This window comes from Pteronotus mesoamericanus, unplaced genomic scaffold, assembly GCF_021234165.1.
Source record: "Pteronotus mesoamericanus isolate MK-2021 breed Mesoamerican mustached bat unplaced genomic scaffold, CSHL_Meso_final contig_25, whole genome shotgun sequence".
Taxonomy (NCBI): domain Eukaryota; kingdom Metazoa; phylum Chordata; class Mammalia; order Chiroptera; family Mormoopidae; genus Pteronotus; species Pteronotus mesoamericanus.
This window is the reverse complement of record NW_026555105.1, coordinates 23,676,917-23,703,806: the sequence shown is the minus strand read 5'-3', so window position 1 is coordinate 23,703,806 and position 26,890 is coordinate 23,676,917. Positions and strand designations below refer to the sequence as shown.

At 42.3% G+C, this 26,890-nt stretch overlaps 2 protein-coding genes across 2 annotated transcripts in view; one reads left to right on the top strand and one right to left on the bottom strand.

Annotated features, from left to right (window-relative positions):
* Positions 1-6,187, top strand: part of RNF24 (ring finger protein 24) — a 62,435-nt gene extending 56,248 nt beyond the window's left edge. Inside the window, exons 5-6 of the mRNA XM_054573990.1 lie at positions 3,954-4,033; positions 4,740-6,187. Of these exons, the coding sequence (XP_054429965.1) occupies positions 3,954-4,033; positions 4,740-4,878 (219 nt within the window). The 3' untranslated portion in view covers positions 4,879-6,187. The remainder of the gene's footprint in view (positions 1-3,953; positions 4,034-4,739) is intronic.
* Positions 6,188-12,007: 5,820 nt separating this feature from the next.
* PANK2 (pantothenate kinase 2) overlaps positions 12,008-26,890 on the bottom strand; it is a 28,125-nt gene continuing 13,242 nt past the window's right edge. The window contains exons 3-7 of the mRNA XM_054573989.1: positions 21,814-22,067; positions 20,342-20,518; positions 17,603-17,726; positions 15,908-16,033; positions 12,008-13,684 (exon numbers count right to left, since the gene is read on the bottom strand). Of these exons, the coding sequence (XP_054429964.1) occupies positions 13,634-13,684; positions 15,908-16,033; positions 17,603-17,726; positions 20,342-20,518; positions 21,814-22,067 (732 nt within the window). The 3' untranslated portion in view covers positions 12,008-13,633. The remainder of the gene's footprint in view (positions 13,685-15,907; positions 16,034-17,602; positions 17,727-20,341; positions 20,519-21,813; positions 22,068-26,890) is intronic.

Here is a 26,890-nt window from a genome sequence, read left to right as displayed (position 1 = left end):
CATCAGGGTGGTAGTACCTGAAACTGTAGAAAGGAAAGGAGAACCTGCTCCCCTTGGCATCTCAGCAGCAGCTGAGGTATAGCTGCACAAGGACCAGGAAGAGCCACATTTAGGTCATTTTTCCCAAATCAGGCAGGTAAGCGGGTGAGGAGTCATGTGGAAGACACACTATGGGCCTGCTCTGCCCTACTTTCCACAGGAAGCTCAGACTTGTACACTGAAAACTATAAAATATCACTGAACAATATTAAAGAAGACCTAAATAAATGGAAAGACATCCCATGTCTGGAAGACTTACTATTAAGATGGCAGTATTTCCCAAAATACTTACAGAATCAACACATCAACACAATCTGTCAAAATTACAGAAATTGAAAAGCAGGTCCGAAAATTCACATGGAAATGCAAGAGGCCCTATAACAGCCTAAAATAATACTGAAAATAAGTGAAGAACAGGGTTGGAGGATATCTCCCAATTTCAGAACTTATCACAAAGCTACAATACTTAAGACAGTCTTAATACAGTACATACTAAGACTGTCAGCCCTGGCTGGTATGACTCAATGGATTGAGCAATGGCTGTGAATCGAAAGGTTGCCAGTTCGATTCCTGGTCAGGGCACAAGCCTGGGTTGTGAGCCAGGTGCCCAGCTGGGGGCATGCAAGAGGCAGCAGATTGATGTTTCTCTCATACATCGATGTTTCTCTGCCTGTCTTTCTCCCTCCCTTCCCCTCTCTCTAAAAATAAAGAAATAAAATCTTTTTTTTAAAGGCTGGCAGATGGATAGACATGCATATTAATGGAGTAGAATTGAGAGTTCAGAAATAAACCCAGATATTTGTGGTCAATTGATTTTCAACAAGGATACCAAAACAATTCAACTGGAAAAGAGTTATCTATTCAACAAAGGATGCTGGGATAACTAGATAATCTCATGCAAAAGAATTAAGTTGGAGCCCTGCTTCACACCATATACAAAAATAGATCAAAGACCTAACTATAAAAACTAAAATTACAAAACTTGTAGAAGTAAATGTAGATATAAATATATGTGGCTTTGGATTAGACAGTGTTTTCTTAGATGTGACACCTAACCCACAAGCAACCAAAGAAAAAAATAAATAACTTGTGCTTCATCAAAATTAAAAACTTCTGTGCTTCTAAGCCCATTATCAAGAAAATAAAAGGATAACCCACAGGAAAAAATATTTGCAAATCTTATATCTGCTAAGACTCTAGTATCCAGAATATATAAAGACCTGTTACAGATCAATAATAAGAATCCAACAAAATAAAAATACCTTCAAATATTTACTCCTGGTCTTTTCATCCTAAAAGGGTCTTTTGAAAAACAAAAGTTTTTAATCAAAGTCCAATTTATCAATTTTTTTTCCTTTGTTGCTTGTGCTTTAGGGGTTCTTTTGTGTTATGGATGTCTAGTTGCTCTGACTCCATTGTTGAAAAAGCTATCCTTCCACCCTTGAAATACTTTTGGACCTTTATCAAAACCAGTTGGCTACCTGATAAGGGCTTTGCATATAGAATATATGAAGAATCCTTACAACTCAATAATGAAAAGAAAAATAACCCAACTAAAATATGAGCAAAGGATTGGAATAGACATTTCCCCACAGAAAATATACAAATGGCCAATAAGCACAACATTAGTCATTGAAGAAAAGCAGATGAAAACCACAATGAGCTACCACTTCACAACTCTGTGACTATACTAAAAACTGCTGAACTGTACACTGTAAAGGGATTTATACCATCCTGACTGGTGTGGCTAAGTGGATTGAGTGCCGGCCTGGAAACTGGAGGGTCATGGGTTTGATTCCCAGTCAGGACACACGCCTGGGTTGCAGGCCAGGTCCCCAGCTGGAAGCGTGTGAGATGCAACTGATTGATGTTTCTCTCCCTCTCTTTCTTCCCTTCTACTCTCTCTAAAAAATAATAAAATATTTTTTAAAAGGGAGGGGATTTATATTATGATATGTGAATTATATCTCCATTTTTTTAAAAATAAAAAGGGATGGGAACTCCAACTGGAAAAACAATGTGTTGCTGAGACGCTGAAAAGTAAAGCTCTTTTGCAGAATGTGATCTTTAAAGTTTTAAAATTAATTTGATCCTTTGGGAACTTCTAAGAAGTCAGATCTGAGGCTTTTCTCTTCATGATTGTCCTTGGCTTTGGATCACTTTTAGCGCTTAACATGCCAGAATTTATCTTGTGGGGTGTTTCTTCAGGTGACTATGGTTTTAGAATTTGTTTGAGAAGAAAATAATAATAGCCCATTATACCACCAATAGTAACTCCATTTTGAAAAGACTACAAATCTAACTTTGGATCCTGGAAAAATAAGCAAATAAAAATGAGTGACTTTTCCAACTTCTTGTCCTTTGGTAGGATCAGTGCTGAACCTCCAGAGAGCGAGCCAGCACTCCTGACCGTGTTTCAGGAGAAGGCTGTGCTGGGAGGGAAGCTGGGTGTCTAAGGCCACAGGGCATGTTCACTCAGGTGGGAAGCTGAGGCCCCAAAAGATCACTCCAAGGCTGGAGCTGCTAGTGTTTCTAGTGTCTCATTTTTCCCAGCAACTTGTTCTCAGATGTCTTTCAGAAAACAAAAATGGGCTTTAAAATAGTGCTCTCATTGCAAAATTAAAATATGAATATAAACAGCTGATACTGGTAGTCTGCCTTACTGCCTCCTCAGCTCTGCCCCCGACGACCTGAGCTGACAACAGTCCAGTGAGGGAGATGGAACAGGTAGATGAAGGAACAGAGCTTGAGAGGCATCAGAATGGCGGAGATCGTACAGTTAGTGGGTGTCCGAGCCAAGGCCAGTGGTCTGTCCCGCCTTCCTCCCGGCTCTCCTGCTGTCTTGGCAGCAATGCCAAGTATGATAAGATAGTTATCCATTCTCCTCTTGGTATGAAGATCCTTTCTGTTATATACACAAGTCCCTGAGGGAAGGGCGTTGGAACACCAACATTCATGGCACTGGCAGTGGGGCACCGAGAGCTGTATGTCCTATCATATAACCTAAGAAGGCTTGGTTCACATTATATGTTATAAAACAAGTGACAGGGAGGTCATGTCAGTAATCCAGGCAAGAAATAGAAATGAGTGAAGCAGGATCCCTGGAGACGGACAGGGACTCAAGCAGGGAGGAAATCAGGCTTTGGGACAGAGGCAGAAGCGGTGCAGCAGCCCACCATGTGGCCTCAGGAAATGTGCTAATCGCTCTGAGCTTCTGTTTCCTCATCTGTAAGGTGGATAAAAGTGATGATAGTTGGGGTCCCTGGGCACTGATATGTGCTCAGGAAGTAGTGGTTGAAACCCAGCATTGGGGTGCGGAAGGGAAGGCCTTATTCTTGCAAGCTGTGGGGCCTAGCCACCGGTTAGAGCACCGTGCTGGCCCCATCTGCACTATCCCTCAAGGTTCAATTCGGTGACTCTTGGGTAACTTTTTATATGACACAGACATACACTGACAGCAGAATGGTGCCAGAGCGAGGGGACCCAGGAATTATAAAAGCATGTTCGCAGAGAAGGGAGAGCCCCAGGGCGTGAGCAGTCCTTTAGGGGCTACGCTGCTGAACAGGCAGAGCCCCCTGCGGCAAGTCAGCCCTTGTGCCCGTGACATCACATCACATCCGGCCTATCTAGTGAGAACTAACCGAAGTCCAACTCTTCTGAGGCACTGAAGAAAAGGCAACACCCTCTTCCTTCCTGTCTTCTTCCATGTGCCCCCCCATCTTTGAAGACATGATAGGAAGAACAGGACACTCTTCTTCAGAAGACCTTGCCCAGACTAGCCTGTTCCTTTCACTTAAACTGCGGAACGTTGCAGATTCCTTCAGATGGCTGGGCTTCAGGGGCCTGCACTTCCTTTGTGGCCTGAAGAGAGCACTTAGCAGATTCTTGGCCTAATCTGTGAATTTGCCTTTCAGCTCTGTGCAGTATGTCTAGAAGACTTCAAGCCTCGAGATGAGTTGGGGATTTGTCCATGTAAGCATGCCTTCCACAGAAAGTGAGTATTGGTTTAGAATTGTTTAAGGGGACCTGAGTTTGAGGCACATCAGCCAACTTACCTGTGATCTTGGGACAGTGTCAAACAAGTGATGTCTTCATGACTGGTCTGTAATGCAGAAAGCACCCTGCAGGGTGGGGCAGGTGTGTGTGCACGACATTAGGAGGAATTGGGGATGTGGAACACGGCCGCCATGGCAGGACTCTGGCAGAGAGCCAGACAGGCCCATGCCTCCCAGCAGCCCAGGCTGTAAATAGCTATTAACTGGAAATTTCCAATGAGAGCGTCTACTCTAAAAAATTTATTTTAATCAAAACGATACTTCTTTTAAATCAATATAGATAAGTCTGACTGTAAATGGCAGTGTGGGGCTCCACCCCTCCTGGAGACATATTCTTTCTCTTGTATTTTATGCATTTCGCATTTCTATTAGAAAGTTATTCTGCTTCCACCACCCTCAGTGGTACCTGTCAGCCGTGGAGGAAGGACTGAGGGTATAGCATGCTGACTGGCTTCTTACTATCACCTTTTAGAAGACTGGAGGCTCCGGCTCCTCCGGGGGGTGAAGTGCATTCTCCACCGAGGGTGGGGCTCCGCGGGACCGGACCGTTCTAGGACATAGAAGTGTCAACATGCAAGATGTGTGGGCAGGGGTACCATGAGCACGGGACTGATGGCTTGCCTCTTGTGGTGTCTCACCCTGCAGGTGCCTTATTAAGTGGCTGGAGGTTCGGAAAGTGTGTCCACTATGCAACATGCCAGTGCTGCAGCTGGCCCAGTTACACAGTAAGCAGGACCGTGGCCCCCCACAGGGGCCCCTGCCTGGGGCAGAGAACATTGTATAGCTCACCACAAGGATCAAACGGTTGCGGGATCCCACGTCCGCGTTGAGGCAGGAGAAACACAAGTGTTCTCTGTGTTGGCTGCTCTCCCTGGGGCGCCAGCTGCCACTTCCTTTGCCTCATGAAGAACTCTTGGGCCAACTAAGCTGAGAACCCAGACTTCTGGGTCTTGTGACAACCAAAGCACGCTGACACTACCCCATGTCAAGAGAAGAGAAGTTGAATGAGCCTGTGGGTTTGTTTCAAGAAACTTCCTTAGAGTCTCTTGCTGACTCAATTCCATGCTGTCTCCCAGACACTTACCTCCATGTAAGGTGACTCTTTCTCAAGCAAGAGGGAAGATAAACACAAATATTAGAGAAGGGAACTGAGGGCAGGTCTTTAAAGCCACCAACCCCCACCCTGTGGACAGACGAGCTTCTATGCAGACTGTGCATGCCTTAGCCGCAGCAAACCTTTCTGGCAGCCCCTGAGCCAAGTAAAACCAGCGGTTACCTCAGCCGAAGCATGACCAGTTGCCTGGTTGGTGAGGCAGTGCCAACAAGGCTTTTCCCCTTCTGTTCCTTTGATAAGGCGATCTTGGAACCCGCCATTCCCTCTTACTCTCCCACCCCCAACTCATCAGTGAGGCCACACTGCCCATCAGGAGCCCCAGCAGGGGGCAGGCTTCTGCACCCATGCTGTCCCTGTGTGACCCAGGGTCCTCGGAGTGCTGCCCACTTCCCCCGATATGAGGTATGGCTCCAGCATAGCCGCTGGTCTTGGCCCACTGCCTTGGTAAGGAGCTACTGGGAGCCCCTCGGACGGCTGAGAATGGCGAGTCCTCCTGGCCCTGTTGAGATAGAATTCTGACCTTGCCTCTCCCCTTCTTCCTTCCCTTTTTCTGCCCGCTCTTGCCCTATCTTGTTTCTACTTCAGAGGAAATGCCCGTCATTGGGTTTTAACAATTTAAAGCATCCCAAATAAGGTCCCTCTGTTATTTGTTAGGCAGGGATCCACTTGAAATTGTAAATAGTATCAGGAAGCTCCTGCAGGGCTGTTCACTCATTGGTGTGTGCCTCAGTATTCAGACTTGTGAAAACCGATTGAAAGTGTCTTTATAGGAGAGAAATGCATGCTATTCTTTGGCTCTTTCTGTCCAACTTTTCTAGAAATGACTCAGAGTCCGTTAGGATTCATGAATATTGTGTAAACTAGCTAAGAACTTTCTAGTTCTTTTCCTCAGTCCTGTTCTCCACCTCCGTCCTTTATAGGGAGGGGCTCCTTGTCAACAGCTTCGCCTCTGCTCTGTCCAAGGTGTGAGTGGGGCAGTTTCTCACTAGAAATACCATCTGCATGGTATGCAATTCTGTTCATGGCATGTCTCCAGAAATTTTTCTGGAATTCAGCCTCTACCATCTTAAAATGGGCAAGGGAACCTGCCCTTGGCTCAGGTGGCTGGGGTTAGAGGAGGAGGAAAATTCCCATTAGCCTAGGAAAGTGCTGGGCAGAATCCAGTTTGGAAAATTACAAACCCAATTGGTCAGAATTAGCTGTTTCCTATGTGTGACCTATTGTATGGCATTCCTATGGTATGCCAACTGGAATGCTTCTTAAACAGGGCAAGGAAAGTGTGGAATATTTTTATATGAAAGCCTTAGTCTGTTTGGCATCCATGAAAAGAACTGTATGTACAGACTTTCATCCTCTGTCCCTGCATTCTCCGTTTGTAGCACAATAGAGTTGAACGCTGCAAAGCACCCAGTTTACATGAAATGTTTTCAGAGACCAATGTCAGAAGGCTTGCTTCTGGACTAGCCTCTTTAATGACCAACACCCACCATTTCCCATGAAATGGCCATGGGACAAATGTCATCTTGTCTTTAGGAGGTTTGAATAAGGCAATGTTTCCCCGCAGAGGAAGAATGTTTGTGCTCTATACTGCAAATTGCTTTGACTCCATTTTTGTAGGATTTTAGCCTTTCCGTGCAGCTTTTTCTGTACGGGTTTCAGTACCAAGGAGACAGCCTCACCAAGTCCCTGTATTTGTAGGGAGGCAGATTAATCCATTTCATTGTGTCACAGCTAAAAGCAAACTCATGTGGTTGGTACGCACTGGACCAGAGGCACAAAGCCAAATAGTTTAAAGGAAAGCTTGAGTGTGCTGTGCACTCTCCATTTGGCACCATTTTGCCCCGTGAGGTGCCACTAACATGACCTCAACACTTGTGAATGTGGAGGACTTTTTAAAACACAGCTCCTCACTAGATGGGGCTGGACACTGGAGTGCCAATTGCCCGTTCTGCTCATAGTCATACTCCACTTCTTGGCTTAGTGTCCTACTGCAGCATGGCCATTGTCACTTGGCAGTAGTTCTGCAACTCTTAGCAACACAATCTGAATGCATTTGCTACCCACATTTGGGTCTTCCTCCAGCACTTACCTGTGCTGCACTATTACAACTGCATATGGCTGGGGGGTTATTTACATCTTACTTCCATTGTGATGCGAAAGTTTTGTTACAGACAAGGTTAAATTTCCATCTTGAATTTTTTTTTTTAAGGAGTCAAGGATCGTTTAATACCCTTGGCTCAGGCTCACACCTCACAGTGAGGCCACCCTGTCTGCATCTATCAAGTTGTGGGTGGCCTTTTGTTAATCTGTAGACGTGTGAGGAATCTCATCAACTTTTTGGCCACATGGTGATTGTTTTACTTTGTCTAAATGCATCTTAAGCAGTTCCAAGACTGGATGTTACTTGTGTGCCATGGGCTAGTGGAACAGAGCTCAGCCCCAACTGGTTTCCACTGATGGCTCAATTATCTAATGGTTGCCAGGGGCACAAATGAATTCAGTGGGCTTTAGAAACAAAACCAGCCTGACTTGATTCTTGGTTAGTTTCTGCCATTTTACTTTGCCACAGTGTGATTTGATTAGGCCTGTCCCTGGAACAGAGCAGAACAAGACAGAAATGGCCAAATGGAAACCAGGAGCCCATGGCAAAGTCTGGGCTGAGGGATTCAGGGGACCTCCCACCGTGGCCAGATGCCTGTTCTTCACAAGTGTTGACTAATGAAAAGCCATTTCCCCAATGCCAAGCCCCTTGGGGCCATGATCTCAGGCACTTTGCACAGCCCCACTCCAGTCTGTCATCTCCATGGCCTGATCCCACTCTGCTCAGCTAATGACTAGTAATTATTTTTCTGAGAGACTTTCTGGAAATTATGAAATGCAGAGGTGTCCCCAGAGCAATGGACAGAAAAAGTAGTGATTTGAATCATCTGTCACTCACCAGCCAGGTGCCTTTCTACCAGTTAGCTCTCAGCCCATTTCCTTACCCATCACCCAGGGATTGTAATAACGGTATTTTTAATGGCTTTTTGCAAGGATTAGCTGTGTCCATAGCCTGGCAGGTGACAGGTCTGCAAGTCATTGTGGGGAAGGGGGACCATCCTGTTGTCCCAGGTCTGCTGGCGCCCTTCCTCTTCCCCTGCCTGTTCTTCCCTCGTCACCTCCATCTGCCTTTGCCCAGTGTTCCCCAATTACGTTGTTTACTGCTGAATATGCCTTTTTAAGTTTGAGTAGGTCAACCCTTGACATGGTTCACAAATCGTAATGAGTCTTCCTTGAATCCCTGATATCAGCAAATCCGCTTCTCACCCCTGGAGCATCCAGTATTGCTCCTTGTGTCCTTCAGAGATCATTTATGTATATACAAGCAAATGCACACACCTGTGTATGTGTGCATAATTTTTCTTTTTTCACGTGATAACCAGAGTATATTCAAGGAGCATTCCTATTCATGTGGGAAGAGCTATACCAGGAGTCAGAATGTCTGTAAAAGATGAGCCCAGAAGTGGGGGGTGATTTTGTTAATAACATTCCTTTTGAGTAAGGCGTTTTATTACTGATTGCAGCACACTGGAATGCTAGTTTTCTATACAAATCATAAACTGCAATCTCTCCCTGACCTTTACCACAGATGTCCAGGTAATATGGGAGCACAGCCAGTTTCCAGAGTACTTATCTGTGACAGGACACTCAAAAGAGCAGACCAACAGCAGTACAGGCCTCTCATCCAGGTCCAACAGCTTTGCAGCCACCTGAACAAGCTGCCCCATACCATCTTAGCCAATTCCAAGTGATGTCCAAGTCCAGCAGTGGTGTCTGTTAATTGCTTGCTTAGGTGAGCACCCATGTTTTTGAGGCAGCAGTTTGAGAAGCAGCAGCAACTGAAGGCCAAGGCACCTATGTTGGGGGGTAGGTGTCTCAGATGTTGCTGAACAAGTAGTTGATCCACCTTGGAATTAATCAGGTGTTCAGGCACATGGGCTGGGCTCCCTTTCCCTCCCTATTCTATGAACACCCCCTGCCCAGAAAAAGCTTCCCAGATCTCCCCCCCACCAGTAATCATTTCTTTAAAAAATAATTTTAAGTTCATTTTTGCCTCTGCATAAGATGAAAATTAAAACTGCTTCCTCTAGACAGTTGTAGCAGGGAGGACCATGGACCTTGCCTCTGTCTTCACCCACCTCCCTGGTGTGCTGCCACCCAAAGCTTCCCCAGGCCTGACTTAAAACTTGAGATTAAACTGCAAGTGAACCTCCACTCTTCTGCCATGTGATAAACCTCTGGCCCTGCGTTAGTGTGTCTTTCACGTTAGCTGTTATGATTTGTTACCTGTATTTTGATGAAACTCCTCTGCTAGTACAAGCCTGTGCTTTGGGCCAGCTGCACACCATCCCTGTCTACACCTTCCCTCCCAGGTTCTGCTAGAGCCAGGTAGGCAGATGGGGCCCCTCCTGGTGACACCAGTCTTCCAAGATAAAGCGTTCCTGATAACTGTCATCTCTGGGTCTCTTTAACAGATCATTGCCATGAAGGATAATTTAGTCTTGTAGTTTAGCCCATTGGGGTTCACTCACTAGATGTAACTCCCTCAAAAAAAGGTTTATGAAATGCTGAGCTTCAGGTTTCATAGACGTGTTTGTACACTAAGAATTCTGCAGCAGAATATTTTTAAACATTCGCAGTTTTTTGTAAGGTATATTTTTGTATATTTAATTGCTATTTTAAAGTTTTAATGCATTTTTTGCTAATTACTCGTTTAAAAAATAAAACATGCATGTAATTGACTTAAATGTAAATAAACAGCAGATTTTGAAAAATACTTCATGTTAATCAAGTACCCACGTGGTCATCCACACCCTACTTACGCCCGTGCAGCGAGAGCTGGAAAGTCAAGGTAAGTAGTTCTAATCAAACTCAGCTGGTCACCACCAACAGGTAATGGTGAGGAAGGAGCTTCTGGCCTGTCCCTCTGTGGTGTGGGGTACAGGTCAGAGGTGTTAAGTAAAACACTAGGACACAGTGAGGGAGAAAGCAGGGAAGCCAAAAGCCTCACCTGCCAACCTGGCCTCAGCTTTGCAAATACAGCTGGACACAAAACAAGCTGTTTTCCAAATACAGAACTAGCCCATGCCTCACACCTCTATATCCCAGACCTGTAACTTATTAGGAGGAAAAAAAAAATCTCTTGGTCCAAAGTCATACCTGTGGGAAGCTGCCATTTCTCCTCACCACCCCTCACTAGGACCCACAACTTTGGGGAAATTGTTTGACCTGAAGGCCACCTCTGGGCCATCTTTAATCCTCACTTCAGGTGTCCAGAGAGCTCCTCTCCCCTCAGTCTTCTGAGCAACAAAACCCCACCAGCCCCTCTCTGACGTTTCTTCCGTTTCTTTTGCAGACTTTTTCTTCTCTGCCCATCTATCAATTGTTATTCTCATTCAACCCTGGTATTCACTAAATTCCCTCCTACAGCCTGCCCATACATGCATGTCATTCTCAGGGGTTTTCTACAACTCAAATATCCACGTATTTGGTATTGATCACAGCTCCAAACCAAGCTTCTGTGCCCTCATAAAGGCTCCCTCCCTCATACTAATCATCACAGCCCAACACACAACCTTCTAACCATTCCTCTCCCCAGTGGACCACCTACTGCTCCCTTCTTGGATGCTTTCTCACCTGGACCATAACCACAGCCACCCACACTGCGCCACCCTCCTCCCCCGCAGACACTACTATGTGGAGAGCAGACTGGAAAGGACAATTGCAGGGATAAGACAGCGATTTAGACCAGTGGTGGCAATGGTGGAGATTAAACTTACATGCCTCTCAAGCTGGAGGGGGTGAAGAAAATGCAGGGACAGGGATTGGGCAGGGGGGAGGGGCGGATTCTGGAGAAAGGATGTGGACATTTCTGTGTAGGGATGGCCTTGGAGATTGACAAGTAGAGGGAAGGGAAAACATTCATTGCCTTAGGACTGGAGCTCAAATGCAACTGCTGGCCTGGGCACGCTGTCTTCAAGTCAGAATCAAGGTGAGTGCTGATGGCTTAGAGAAATGAGGACTGCGCCTGCAGCTGGCAGCATCAAATTGTCTTTAGAGAATAAACTGGCAGAGACAAGAGAGGCCTGGAAGGCAGAGGGAAAGCCAAGAGAGGTCTACTGTGTTAGACCTGAGGAAGGTGAGGACATAAAACGTCCCTCAGATTTAGTAACAAGACTCACTGGTGGACCTATCAAGAACCACTCCATGGAGTGATAGAGTAAGCCAAGAACCCAAAAAGTGATGTTACAGAGGCAGCTTCTCAAGAGTGAATGGCATGTGGGTCCTTGGAGGTGGAAGGCGAATGCAGAGGGGGGACTCCGCCTGTTTGACTTTGGGCTAGTTTGCTTTGTTGAACTGTGGAGAAGACAAAAAGCTGCATGAGACAGCACATGTAAAGCACTGGCAGAACCTCTAGAAGACAGGCAGGACCCCACATCAGAGGTCTGAGAGGAGGGCTGGCTCCTGCTCCCTCCCCTTCTCTGCCTTGGTTGGGGAGGACGGGACTGGTACTGGGCCCAAGCAAGCAAGCAAGCAAATGCCTGGAACATGAGGGGCTCGAGAAATACAACCATGATACCAGCAAATAAATGGTAGCACTGTCTTTGCAGGCTGTGGGAGGGAAAGTGGGGCCACCAAGCAAGTGCCTGGAAGTGACACAGGACAGAGAACAGGATGGAGGTATGACTCAGGCTGAGGCCAGGGAGCGCTGCAAGGGGCACCTCCAGCGCCATCCAAGGACCACAATTCCCATCCCCCTCAACGGCCCTCCAGCTCTAGTATTTGCACCGGGACAGCAGCACCCACAACCCACAGGTACCAGGGACCACGCACTATCGCACTATCGGGCCCAACAGCAGGGGAAATGGCCATGCCCTAACAAGCCACGGGCCTCTGCTGCCCCCACGCGGCCAACATGGGAGGCACCAGGATCCCAGCCCGGCCCCCTGCACTCTTCTGTCCCTTGGAAGTTCCCCACTGGACTCCTATGCCAGTAACAATGGGATGCAGGGAGACCACAGAAGCTTGGACTTTCCTTCTGGTTCAAAATCTACTTTAGTCCTGGCAGTGTGGCTCGGTTGGTCGGAGTACTGTCCAGTAAACCAAAAAGTCATGGGGTTTGGTTCCGTCAGGACACATGCCTCGGTTTCGAGTTTATACCGGTCTCCAGTCTAGGTAGGTGCAGGAGCCAACCAACCAATGTTTCTCACACTGATGATTCTCTCTCCCTCCCTCCCCTAAAATCAGTAAGCGTGTCCTAGGGTGGGGGTTAAAAAAAAGGAAAAGCTGCTTTAATAGACTCTTAATTGCCTTCAACGGCAATACAGGCACCAAATTATATACAAAATGAGACACAAATATCCCATCTCCAAGGGGAAGGTTTTTAAAAATTATTCTGCACAGCAGAAAGAAAAGGTCCAGAGTTTATCAATACTCAACCTCAAAACCTGTCTCCCAAAGCAGCAGCCTTCTGAGCAAGCCAGAGAAATCACGACTGCACCTGGAGGGCTGGCACGTGCCAGAGCAGGAGTGGGAGGGAAAGGCGGGAAGAACCCACCTTGCTCCCCATGAGTTAGTGGACACCTCAACTCCTTCATTTCTATTAGCCTGAAAGTGAAACCAGATTCTCCCCAGTTTCCTGGGAGAAAAAAAGGCAGCCTTTTGTCTGGTTTTAGCCTTCCAGATTATTCATTTGGTCCCAGTTTACTCACTTCACTTCCATCAGGTCAATAGTAAGCCCAATACCCAATTTAATTCCGCCCTCACAAGTCCTGTCCTTCCAAACAGAACTGCCTAGGATTTATGGCATGAAGTAAACTGGAACTGTCCTTCTGAAAGCTGCTTAATTGTCAAAATTACAGATGCAGAATTAACCTGCCCAATTAAGTCCGCAGAATCTTGAAATAATACACGTTTTTCAGTATGTTCACACAAAGGCTAAATACACAACAGAGTTCATGAACAGGTGATGTCTCCAAGACAGTAATGACAAAACTGTGATTAGATTACAGCACATGGTAACTTCTCTTACATTTACCCAGTTCAATGGCATACAAAACCACAATCAGGTGAACAAAGAAGAGCTCTGCCCTTGAAGTGCCTCCAGTGAGTGACACTGAATTTCAAAAATATACAGCAGGTATTATACAGCAATTCCTCACTTCCATGAGCATGGTCCACTTTACATATATATAAATCTTTCCTTACTGGTTACTAGTTTGGACTGAATTAAGGATTTATCTTGATGACTTAGAAAAAGTCCCTTGTCCTTTCTTGCTTTGATTCAGGTAATAAACAATCATAAAATTAAGTAAGGCTCTTAAAAAACAGAAGTTCACAGATCCCAATATGGAAGGTTCCAGGAACCCCCCTTCCCAGGTAACAATCAGGGGATCTTCAACAGCTCAAGGAGTGCTCCAACAGCTCCAAAATAACCCTGAAAAAAGAAAACACACACACACACACACACAAATAAGAGCAATTTTCTTTAGAATTACTTAAATTACCATAAATGACTACTAGTGTTAAAGCCAACACTGCCATTAATTCCTGACACTCATTTCCTGAGCACAGTATTTTTGATCCATGTTTGGGAATCAGCTGCTGGGAGACGGAGGTTGGGAATTCAAAAATACTGTTTTTGATCTCTGGTCCATTGAATCATGGATTCAAAACCAATAGGTACAAAGGGCCAACTGTATTTACTGAAAAAATTCAGGCCGAGCTGGTGTGGCTCAGGGGATTGAGCGTCAGCTGAGCGTCAGCCTCTGAACTGAAAGGTTGCTGGTTTGATTCCTGGTCAGGGCACATGCCTGGGTTACAGGCCAGGTCCCCCGTAGCGGGTGTGCAGGAGGCAACCAGTCAATGTTTCTCTCTCACGTCTCACAATGATGTTTCTCTCCTTCTCATTCTCCCCTCTTCCCCTCTCTCTAAAAATAAATAAAATCTAAAAAACAAATTTCAAGTATACATGGGCCTGCACAATTCAAACTCTCATTAATGTTCAAGGGTCAACTGTATTTCAAGAACCAGAGAGCCTAAAATAGTCAAAGTTCCATACGTGCAGAAATTAATACTAGAATCAGAAGCCTGAGTGCAAACAGAAAACAAATGGACCAGCATTTCTAACCAGAGAGGAAACCTAAGTCGGCAGGCAGTAAGAATTACAAAATATTTTTTTAAAATTTCATGAAGGGTTCATATTTTAACTGTGATAACATGAAGTATAAAAAAATTAACCTAAGAAATCAATCTCTATGTTCTACCTAGGAAAAAGGTTCAAGAAGAGGTAGAATTTCAGCAGGAAGAAAGTTACTCTAAAATTTAACATTAAGCATGATTTATTTTTATTCTAACATTAAACAAAACAGGTAAAAAGATCACTACAAACAAGATGTATATAAAAGGTGTAAGAAACAATGATAACTTGGTACCAATTTACTAAGACAACATTAGAAGCAATAAACAAGTTATATGTCTTGAACTTTAAGCATCTTGATATGGGAAATTTGTGCACTTTGGGTTTTAACCATGAACTTGTACAACTTAAAGCTATTTTAAAGTAAAAAGCAATCTCTAGAGCACCTCAAATCCTACTTTGATTTCTGTCAATTCATATAAACACTGGTAAAAGTAACACACATATAGCCCTGGCCAGTGTGGTTCAGCTGGTTGGAAGGTCGTCCATAACCAGGTTGAAGGTTCCATCCCCAGTCAGGGCACATTTCCCAGGTTGTGGGGGTTCAGTCCCCAGTCGGAGCATATATGAGAGGCAACCAATCAATGTTTTTATCTCACATCGATGCTTCTCTCTCTCCCTCCTTTCCCCTCCCTCTAAAGTCAAGTATGTCCTTGGGTGAGAATAAAAAAATATGTATACATTCATACAATTTTGAAAAACATTCATGATAACACTAAAACCCAACAACACTTGAAATAGTTCAACTGCCACACAACCAAGGATAGGAAAGAGAGAGCGTTTTCCAAAATAGGATATCAGATTGAGCAATTCAATGACTCTTCCATTTTGTCATTTCTAGCTTGTCTATGTCTTAAGTTTTTATGATACTGTGTTTCTAGTCCTGGAATGCTTTTTACTGATCTGTTTTCAAAACATAAATGTTAAAGAAATGGGATGAACTGGGCCAATGCACAAAAACTTACTCAAAAAATGAAATAAGCAGAACCCAGAGAGTACATTTATAAAGCACAACAGGAAAAGCATAATGGATGGTTCAGAAAAGAATAAGGCATCAAAAATATGGCCGAACATTCATCCAGACTTCTTTAAAATTGCTGAAGCTCACGATGAAATTAACCAAAAATCTATCTTGCATTAAATCAAGTTTAAGAAATAGCTTTTGGTATAAAGAACCCATGGACAAAGACTAAGTGGGGAAGGACTGAGGGAGGAGGGAGGAGGTGGGACATGGGAAAGTGGTGGTGGGAAAATGGAGACAAATGTATTTGTCTCCAATAACAATAAAAAAATAATAAAAAATAAATACCTTCTGAACATTAGATCAAAGTTAAACCCCGTATTGTACAATTACAAAAACATGTAAGTACTGCAGCCCTTTTCACCTCTACTTCAAATTACACAGTGTGAACCGCATGCCCTTTATGTAAGTGACATATTACAGGAAATAAGGCTGCTTACCTCGTGTTCCGAAAAAAGTGCTTTCAACTGTCCCTTGGACCAATAATCCAAAGCATATGCCAAAAGCCGCATGGCGATCGTATTAACTCTCAAGAAATTTCCAACAAATACCACCTGGTTAATATTCTGAGCACATCAAAAGAAGGCAATTAGTTTTCATCTTAATTTCTGTCCTCTTGTAAAAGCTACCCCAGAGACCACGTGCATAGTTTCTAGCAGCAAACTGACTTCTGATCAAAAACAAGTGCTTATATTTACTCCAATTGATCAAGGGCTGCTTAATTTGATCCCCACATAACTCTGGCCCCACTTCAAAACATGCCAGAAAATATCACAGGAGAAAACAGATTAGGAAAAACGTGTGTATTAAATATGACAAATAACTACTATTAAAAAGTTTTATACAAAGTAAAAAAAAGATCCAATTCAAAGAAGGAAAGTAACACAAATAGGCAAATTATACAAGAAATATCACAGAAAAGAAATTCGACCTCATTAGTAATCCAAAAAAAGTAAAAATTTAGACCCATTAAATGTTAGCAAAACAACTAACCAAAATTCCACCCAATTTTTAGTCAAGTTGTGGTAAAACTGACCCATTCATTTATTGCTAAAGATGTTCTATATTGGTACGCCCCTTGTGCAAAGAAAGCACCTTGGCAATACCTATCAAGATTCATAACATGGTCATATTCTTTATATGAGAAAACTCACTTCGGACTAAGTCCCTTATCAAGGATAAAATCCAACCAAGAAACAGTTTCACCTTTAAAAATGCTTTACTACAGAGCTATCATTGGCAAGCAACCAAATGCCCAGCCTGATGTGAATGATGTATGACATAAAAATAAACCAAATATACAGCCATGAAATTTATAGTTACATAAAAAATATAAAATGGTATGTATACCAACTAAAATCTTAAATGCATAAACACAGGAAAGGGAACATGCAATAAAGAAAACTGTTAAAATATTCAAATGAAGAGGGTTTTTAAAAATTACTTGATGCTGATACAGTATCTTTCTAATTAAAAATGACACAATCTTTTTGCACCTTTTAAAGTTTCCTTTTTAAGCCACATCTCTATCTGTTTAAAAGAATAATTTGAAACAAAAATGTATAAATAGGGAGGAGCTATAAAGCTGCACCAACTGGATCCCCAAGGGAAGGCCATTCTTGGTTCTTTCATAGCCCTGTACAATGCTGCTTGACCTGAATGCTACAAGGCAGCACTGTAAAGAAGCTGAAAGCACAAAGACAGCTCTGCTGCGGTGGAGGGGGAGCAGGGCAGGCACTGCGTGGGCCCGGTCAGTCTTCTCCCAGCTTCCGTGACTTCCTCTGGATTCCTTCCCAGGGACTCCACAACGAGCATGGAGTCAAGGTCAGCACTGCTCTCACTTCCCACAACCCAACAGTCCCCCATCACCTGGCACACTGGCTACCCTCCTGCCTGCCTCTTCTTTCTCCTCCATTGCTAGACAGTAATAGTGTTTATTTTCAGTAAGAAAAAAATCAATTAAGATTAATCTACGTGTGAAGAGTTTATCTGCACCAATGAAACAAATTCCACCACATATGACTGCAATTAGGCCCCATTCAGGGAAGACAGATGTTCTATACAAGGTGGGGCCCGCTTAGGACGTTCTTCGGTTATTTTCCTCGGAGCAACTAAAGAAATTCATGTCCCCTTACTTCATTAAGGGCACACATTCTTGCTATCGAGCCAATGTTGTTGGTGATGGTGATCAAAGTTGCTCTAGCAAGGTCCTCTTTACTGGCAGCTTCTCGTTTCTCCTTGCTCATCATGTTTCCAAAGCTGTGATGGGGTGGGGGAAGAATATACATACATATATATATATATGTATCTTTGATAAACCAAAGGCAACACAGCCCAACAGAACTTGAATGTAACTTTTAAAGTAATGTTCAAATCTTCAAGCTTTTCATTACAAAATAAAGGGGCATCTGCTCAAAGAGAAATGCAGCTTCAAAGAGAACCCTCAAGCATTCTAATGAGCAAATGTCTTTCCTTGTGGTTTCCACTGCACTCTATCAAGCTTTGATACAAGATAGTCACATATTCAGTTAGGATCTCACCAGACCCACTGCAAGGCACCACTGCTCCTTCTGCAACCAGGGAAAAGTTTCAGAAAGACACCTCTATTAACAATTCCTCCCCAACCGCACAGCTGTTCCACTCAGCTAAAGGGTCATAGTCACATCTGTCTGGTAAACTGCTTTATCCTAGCAAAGCGTAACCAGAAAACAAGCACAACCAATCATAAAAGTGATTACCTATGAGCAAATGCTGCAAACATAGAAAACGAAATCTACGGGATGTACAAAGTACCTAAAATTAGTAAACAAGCATGTGTATGAGTGCCTTTTCTATTATTAAAAACTATGTGCCCCAACACACACATATACACAAAATCTCCAAACAATCCAAAAATAAAATTAAGAAAACAACTCCACTTACAACAGCATAAAGAGAATAAAATACGTAAGAGATATATTTAACAAAAGTATATGCACTGAAAACTACAACACACTGGTGAAAAGAAAGCAAAGATCTAAGTAAGTAGACATGCCATGTTCTTGGATCAGAAGACTAGATAATGTCAAAAGCTTCAATATTCTCCAAAATGATCTAGGATTCAACACAATCCCTATCAAAATGCTACTTTTCCTTTTTTGCAGATATTGGCAACCAGATCCTAAAGTTCATAGAGAAAGTCAAGGGATGCAGACAAGCCAAAACAATCCTGAAAAAAACCAAACTGGAAGCCTCACACTTCTCAATTTCAAAACTTAATACAAAGCTGCAGTATTCAAAGCAGTGTGGTAATGGCATAATGATAAACATCAACAGAACAGAACCAAGAGTTCAAAAATAAACTATACATTTGCCCTGGGTGGTATGACTCAGTGGACTGAGCAGGGGCCTGTGAACCAAAGGGTCACTGGTTCAATTCCCAGTCAGGGCACATGCCTGGGTTGCAGGCCAGGTCCCCAGTAGGGGCGTACCAAAGGCAACCACACACTGATGTTTTCCCTCTCTCCTTCCCTTCTCTCAAAATAAATAAAATCTTTTTAAAAATATGGTGCTGAGACAACTGTATATCCATATGTGAAAGAATTGATTTGGACCTCTACCTCACACCATACACAAAAACTAACTCAAAATGGATCAGAGACCTAAATGTAAGAACTAAAACTACAAAACTCTTAAAAGAAAATACAAAAAGTAAATCTTCATATTCTTAGGGTTATACGTAATACCAAAAGTAGAGTAGTGAAAGAACAGAAAAGATCTATTTAAATGTAAAACTTCTATGTTGCAAAGGATACCATCAAGGGAGTAAAGACAACCAACAGAATGGAAGAAAATACTTGTAAATTACATATTTGATAAGGGACTTATATCTAGAACATGTAAGAATTCTTACAACTCAATAATAAAAGACAAATAATCCAGTTAAAAAACGAGCAAAAGACTTGAAGAGACATTTCTCCAAAGAAGACAGTCAATAAAGACATGAAAAGATGTTCAACATCCTTGGGGAAATGGAAATCAAAACTACAATGAGAGATCACTTTACACCTATTAAGCAGTTTAAACCAAAAAGACAATGTTAGCAAGGATGTGGAGAAATTTAAACCATTATATACTGCAGGTATGATTGTAAAATAGTAAAAAAAAGTCTGTAGTTCCTCAAAAGATTAAACACAGAATTACCACATGATCCCACAATTCTGGTCAGAAAAATGGGTAAATAAAATGCTGTATATCCAAACAATGGAATACTATCCATCATTAAAAAAGGAACAAAAATACCAGGCCCTTGCCAGTTATCTCAGCTGGTTAGGGGTGTCATCCCAATATACCAAGGTTGCAGGTTTGATCCTCAATCAGGGCACATACGAGAAATAATCAATGAATGCATAAGTAAGTGGAACAACAAAGCAATGTTTCTCTTTCTCTCTTGAATTAATAAATAAAAACTTAAAAACAAATGAACAAAATACTAACTTATGCTACAATATGGATGAACTGTGAAAATATTAAGCTAAACAAAAATCACATATCGTATGATTCCATTTATATGAAGTGTCCAGAATAGGCAAATCTAGAGACAGAAAATAGATGCATGTTTATCAGAGGGTGGGAGGGGATGAGGAGGTTGGGGGGTGGGGGAGGGTTTGAGAAGTGATAGCTAATGAATACAAGGTTTCTTTCTGGGATGACAAAAATGTTCTAAAATTGGATTATGATGATGACTGCACAATTCTGTAAATAAACTAGAAATCACTAAATTGGACACATTAAACAAGTGACTTAATAGTACATAAAGCTATTTAGAAAGGAAAAAGTTATACCCAATATTTTTTTTTAATTTCTATATTTCTTAGTACATGCCGCCCCCTTACCTTGAAGCCACAGCCCAGCCTGGCAGTCCAAACCTCTCATAGTCTCCTCCATAAATGTCTCGCACTAGTTTATCTACTTTAGTGCTATCTCCACGAGATGCCATTTCAAGAGCTTCTTCAAAAGTGGTACAGCCAGTAAGCAGACAGCAGAGACCAAAAAATGTTCCTCCTCCAAGACTGTGATTAAAAATAAACAACACAGTATTGTAACATTTTTTTTAAATAATAGGAAGGTAACGTTTATAAACCCAAAACCCTATTCACGTATCAATCCTGCTCTTGCCCTGACCCAATCACGCAGATGCCACCAGCCAAAGTCTGTGAGGCCCTGACTGGCGTCTCAGTGGTTTGGGCGTCATCCTGCAAATAAAAGGTCGCTGGTTTATGGGGCACATGCCTGGGTTGCAGACCAGGTCCCTGGTCGGATGTGTGTGAAAGGCAACCAATGGATGTTTCTGTCGCACATCGATGCTTCTCGCCCCTTTTCCTTCCCTTCCCCTCTCTCTAAAAATAAAGTTGGAAGGAATGAAGGGAGGGAGGGAGGGAGGAAGGTCAATCGGTGAAAAGAACAGGTCCCTAATATACCCCTGAAAATAAACATTCATGTGTACTAACAAGCAACATAGCAAAACACAGGAACCACCTCCCTACCCACTTCTCCAGTTCAGTCTGGGCAACTACTGAGTTTGCGAAACCCCCCAAGTGCAAATCAGCCTACTGCACCCAGGACCACGCTGGGCCTCTCCCCTTTCGCTCTCCGAGTGCAGGCTCCACATCATCCCCCTACAAGAATTTGTCACCCTGGCTCATCAACTCCCACCCCACAGTATCTCCTCTATTAATGTGGTTCCCCTCCCCCCCAAAAAACAAAACAACTTACTCCTCTCATTCTCTAACTCACACCTATTAAAAAACTTGTTTATCCCAATTCCCAGCCCCTTGTTTTTCTTCAAGTAGTCTCTGATCCTTGAATCAAAGTGTATTCCTTTCTCATCTGCTACCTAATTTTTCCTTTCAGACTACTCCCCCCGCAATCATTTTTCTGTTGTTCAACATCTCAACTTCTAGATCTCTCATCATCCTCAAACCACAAGCCCGTGTGCATGTGCAGGCATGCGTGCGTTTATACACATGTATAATATCTAGATCAGTTTCAAAGCTGTAACATTGCCTTGCCTTGCCTTCTCCTCATAGAGGCTACCAAGCTTTGGTTCCTTTATGAACACCCTACACTATCTGAGGGCAGGGATTATGGGATCAGTGAGTCTGCTGATGAGAGTTTATAAAACTATGGTAATGAAACCTGCAGCAATACAGATTAAAGAAAAGTAGGTCATAAAATCAGAATTTTCAAAGCGAAACATTTGTTTGCATAATCCCAGAAGCTGTTTTATCTTTCACATAATTTTCACAGATTTTTAAGTGTATTTATATGCAATGCCTATGTGATATCAAGAATACAAAAGACCTACCTGGTACCGGTGACCCGCTTGTAATTATCTTTGGAGTATACCGCTAAGATGCTAACCCCAGAGCCAATGTTCACCAGAAGAAGAGGGTATGGATTTTTCAAATCAAACGGTAACTTCTGACAATTTTCAGAATCAGCAGGGTTTTCAAAGTAATAGCACTGTGACCGTCCATTGAATCCAACCGAGTCAATGTATAAAATTCCTTTTATTAAGCAATCTAGTTCATCAAGTTTGCAAAGCTGAAGCTCACCTATCTGTAATAAAATAAAATGTTTTCAGACTTTTTAACAAGCCGATATAAAAAAATCCATTTAATAAGGCATCCCATCTACATTAAACAAACCATGAAAGCACTCAAGGATGTATATTATTTGTGCATGCTTCACAGAGCAAATCTGGAGACAACAAACAGGGGTGAACCGATCAGACAGACTCCTGCTCTCACAGACCCAAATGCACTCTACCTACAAACCACTGAAGCAGCAAGAGAAAATGTGCCAAATACCCAGGCAGAAAACAAGACGTCTGCTCACAGGCATGAAGCAGGAGCATGGCGGAAGTCACAGCCCTAGCAAAAGCAGGCTCCAAGAAGTTTAAGTGATGCAAGCATCTGGTGACACAGGCAGGAGCCACAAAGACTGACATCTGCCTTCCAACAGACCATCTTCATTCAAGGCTATGGAGCAGTAACAAAATAGGTCACACTTTATAATTAATAACGTAAAGCCAAAAGGCTGCAAGTAGACAATGTGAAGGTAAGATTTTTCACTATCTAAACAAGTTACAGCCTCTGGGGAACAGGGGGATTTCATAAGAATTTAAAACATTATTATCAACTTAACTTCACTTAAATAATCAATAAATGATGTAATTATTATTTATATTATGGATCACTACAGAAATTAAGGATGCAGATTTTCATTCAATAAAAAACTGAAGTGGGAAAATTTAAAGACATGTTAGTCAAAAAAAGCTGAAATATTTTATAATGATCCAATCTGCCTATTTGTAAAACCATGTTTATATGTCTGTGTCATACAGCCATGCATAGAGAAGATAAAAAGATACATAAACTTTTAACAGTGGTTAACGCTGGAGAGAGATGAAATAAAGAAATGTCCATGTTTTTACTCTATGAACTTTTAACCCACTTGAATGTTTACAAACATATATACTCAATATATACAACAAATATAAAGATGCCTCAACCCTAAAGCACCTATTTCTGTTGACAACCAAGGTCAGCTCTCAAGTACTCCCCGATTAAATCAACTCCCATATGTCTGATTACATTTACATGTAATTTATTCTGATCCAGAATGGAGATGGAAGTTAACAGGGAACTTCATATTAATCCTTCATTAAGATTAAGTTACTCCTCTGACTGAACCCAAGCCCTTTGTTCATCACTGTCCTTATTTCATGTGCCAGAGCCCTCCCTGCCAAGACAAATTTAAATACCAATTTCCTGACACTTGAATCTCAAGTGCCAGCCATTTCATCTCTTAGACAAGTCATTTTATACTGGTGGCTCAATGGAATCCAAGTAGTTTTCTGCCATTGTATGTCAAATTAGTATCTCCTTTTGTCCTTCCCATAATTCATGTTATCCTGACGTGGCCTGCTGTGCTATTATTATTCTTAGTAAAGCCCAGCTTCACTGACACAGTTAGATGACAGAATGCATAGGTCATTTCATTAACTCAAAGTACTCTATGTACAAAGTGTTGCACCAACATGCAAACTCAGTATGTGAGGAAACCTGATTCACATTTAAAAAAAAAAATGTAACAGTATTTTAAAAACTGTTTCAGAGATCGAGCTTTGACTTTCCATCAAGATGGAGGCATAAGTAAACACAGTATTCACTTCTTCCCACAACCACATCAAAATTACAACTAAACTACAGAAGAAAACAACTATCATTCAGAACTGCCTGAAATTGAGCTGACTGAAAGTCCTACAACTAGAGAATTAAAGAAGCCACATCAAGACTGGTAGGAAGGACAGAGATACAAAACGGACTGGTTCCACACCCACATGTGGTGGATAAAAATCAGGAATGGTATCTTGGCTGCAGAGGTCCCCCTACGAAGCAAGAGAACCCAGCCCCACACCAGTGCCCTCCCCGCCGCGACCCCAATCCCGAGGTTCCAGTGCCAGGAAGAGATGTCCCCATAACCTCTAGCTGTAAAAACCAGCAAGAATTGAGGCTGAGGGAGGTGGAGGGCTTCTGAAATCTCAGGCAGTTCCTCTTAAAGGACCCACAAATGAATCACTCACTCCTCACTCACTACTCAGACTCACTCCCTTTGAACTCCAGCACTGTGGCAGCAATTTAAAAGGTACCAGAGACATACAGGGAAAAACTGAATTGTCCTGCATCAGGGTAAAAGCTGGGGGAAGAGGGAAGGAAGGGTGTGGAGCTTTCTCCCAGACAGAACGGCTGACAGAGGCCATTGTTCCTTTTCTGAGTTATCACCCCCACAGAGCAGGCAGGTGTGCCCCATATCTGTGTCCACCAATCTGGCTCACACTGCATTGCTCCCTGCCCCTTCATAATTCCCTGAGGCCCTGCATCACCAACTTCTGGCCCACCCAAGCTGCTTCCAGTGGCTTCTCCATACAAATGGCCTGCCTTGGCTCATGCTTCAGATTTTCCTAAAAACTCAAAAGAGCAGCATCTTCCTTCAGTGTGCCCCATTCCTCTCACTAAGTGGCCTCAGGCCAGACACCAGCAGCAGGCCGAAACAAACTGGAGATATTCAAAGTGATGAAAAGCAAGGATGTACAACCAAGATTAGTCTACCCAGCAAAGCTATTGTTTAGAATCAAAGCAGGTAAAGATCTTCCCAGACAAGAAAATGGTAAAGGAGTTCATCACCACCAAACCAGTATAATATGAAATGTTAAAGGGTCTTTCTTCTTTAAGGAAAAAAAAAAAATTGAAAATATGAACAAAATGGCCATACCTATCAAAAATTGACTCTAAAAAAACAAAATAAACAAATAAGCAAAACAGAAACAGACTCACAGATGTAGAAAAATTTGATGGTTGCAAGATGGGAGGGGGTTTGAGGATGAGTGAAAAAGGTGAAGGAATTAAGTACAAATTGGTGGTCACGGAATAGTCATGGGAATATAAAGACTATACAGCATAGAGATATAGTGAAAAATATTCTAATAACTGTGTATGGTCTCAGATGTGTGTAAGATTTATCAGGATGATCACTAAGTAAGTTATATAATGTCTAATTACTGGGATATATACCTGAAAATAATATAATAATATGTGTCAACTGTAATTGAAAAATTTAAAAATAATTTAAAAGTTTTTAAAAACTGTTTCACTGTGGTTTATTTAATATTAGTCATTCCTAATGTACAAACAGGATTTGATAGGCACTTCATTTTCAGTTTTCAAAGATGGTGCTGGTGCACACAAAGAAAAGCCCCAAAAGCCTAAGAAGCCATCCCTAAGATCTAAAATCCACTTTGCACCCTCTCCTTGAAGGTACCACACAATTTTGAAACCTCTGATAACACCCTGACTGGTTTTCCAATATATTCCAAAGGGTATCTCTGCAAGGTCCTGAAAACAAAGGTGTTCTCCTTTACCTATCAGTCATGGTCCAGAGTCCACTATGATCCTTCCACAAAAAGGAGAATTTTCCCTCCTTCCTGCTACCTTCCTCTACTCACAGGTGAAAAGAGTCCACTGAAAACCAACAACCAAGGGAAATACAAAGAATATAAAATAGTATTTAAAATTTAATTTTCAAAATTCTCATCTATACTATGATTACGGTCAGAGAAAGTCAGGAGATAAAGGACAAAAAAAGAAAACACGGTCATAAACCATGCGGTGACACAGGGTACAGGGGTGGGAAGGAGACACATGTAGAATGACACAATGGCAGAATCTCTGGAATAATATTCTCATTGGTGGCATTAAAAACATGGTCACTGAAGGTATTTTTAAATCTGAAGGTCAAAGTCTTGGCCAATACACTTATCAATTTCTGCACCCACCCCTACATCTACCTTCAAAGTACCTAGCCTCAAGGCCTTGCACACAGTGCCCACTGACACTTCCCCTAGTGCCCACACATGATCTAGAGACTCCTATTAACAAGTGTGCTGCACAGAACACATCAGAAGGCATTCAGGGAGAGAAGGGTCTGCTGTCAACAATCTCTAACTAGTTTAGAGGCCTGAAAATCACCACTTTGGACCAGAGTTCCTTAGTGGCGGTGCAAAAGACATTTTCATACATAAAAGAGCTCAACATTTACTACCCAAAGAGCTTCTCTGAAGTAATTAGTAAAATGCACTCCAATATATTTTTAAAAGCATTTAAGAAATGAGCTATGAGCACTGGTTGGTGTGGCTCAGTGGACTGAGCGCGAGTCTGTGAACCAAAGGGTCTCCGGTTCAATTCCCAGTCAGGGCACATATGCCTGAGCTGTAACCAGGTCCCCAGTAGGGGGAAGTGCGAGAAGCAACCACACAATGATGTTTCTCTCCCTTTCTCCTTCCTATCTCTCTAAATTTAGAAAATCTTAAAAAAAAAGGGGGGGGGCTATGAGGAACAATGATAAGGGTTTTTTTTTTTGTCTTGTCTTTGTCTTCCTTGTTTTTTTTTTTTTAAAGTAAACTTTCCAAGAAATAATTGAAGGGGACAAGAAACACTATGATGTAAAGGAGATTGGAAACAATGTTATGCCATGAAATGACATTAATTTTATTATTTTTTAATCTCATTGTTCCAGATATAATGAAGCTGTTCCTCATGGTTGATTTACTTTGCTTATGACAGCTTCATTATTTTTCCATACTAAAAGAACAAAATGCCATGTTTTTAGTAGTTTTGATTCTCATCAATTCATCTGAACTGGACAAAAAGTAAACTACACAACAATCCCTAGATGGCTAACTCCTATCACTAATTTATATTTAATCTTAATTTGACTCAAGAATATTTAAATTCTATTAGAGATGGAAATGATTCCAACACTTGCTACTGGTTATTATTTTTAACAGATTATCATAAATTGTATATAATCTAAAAAAATGC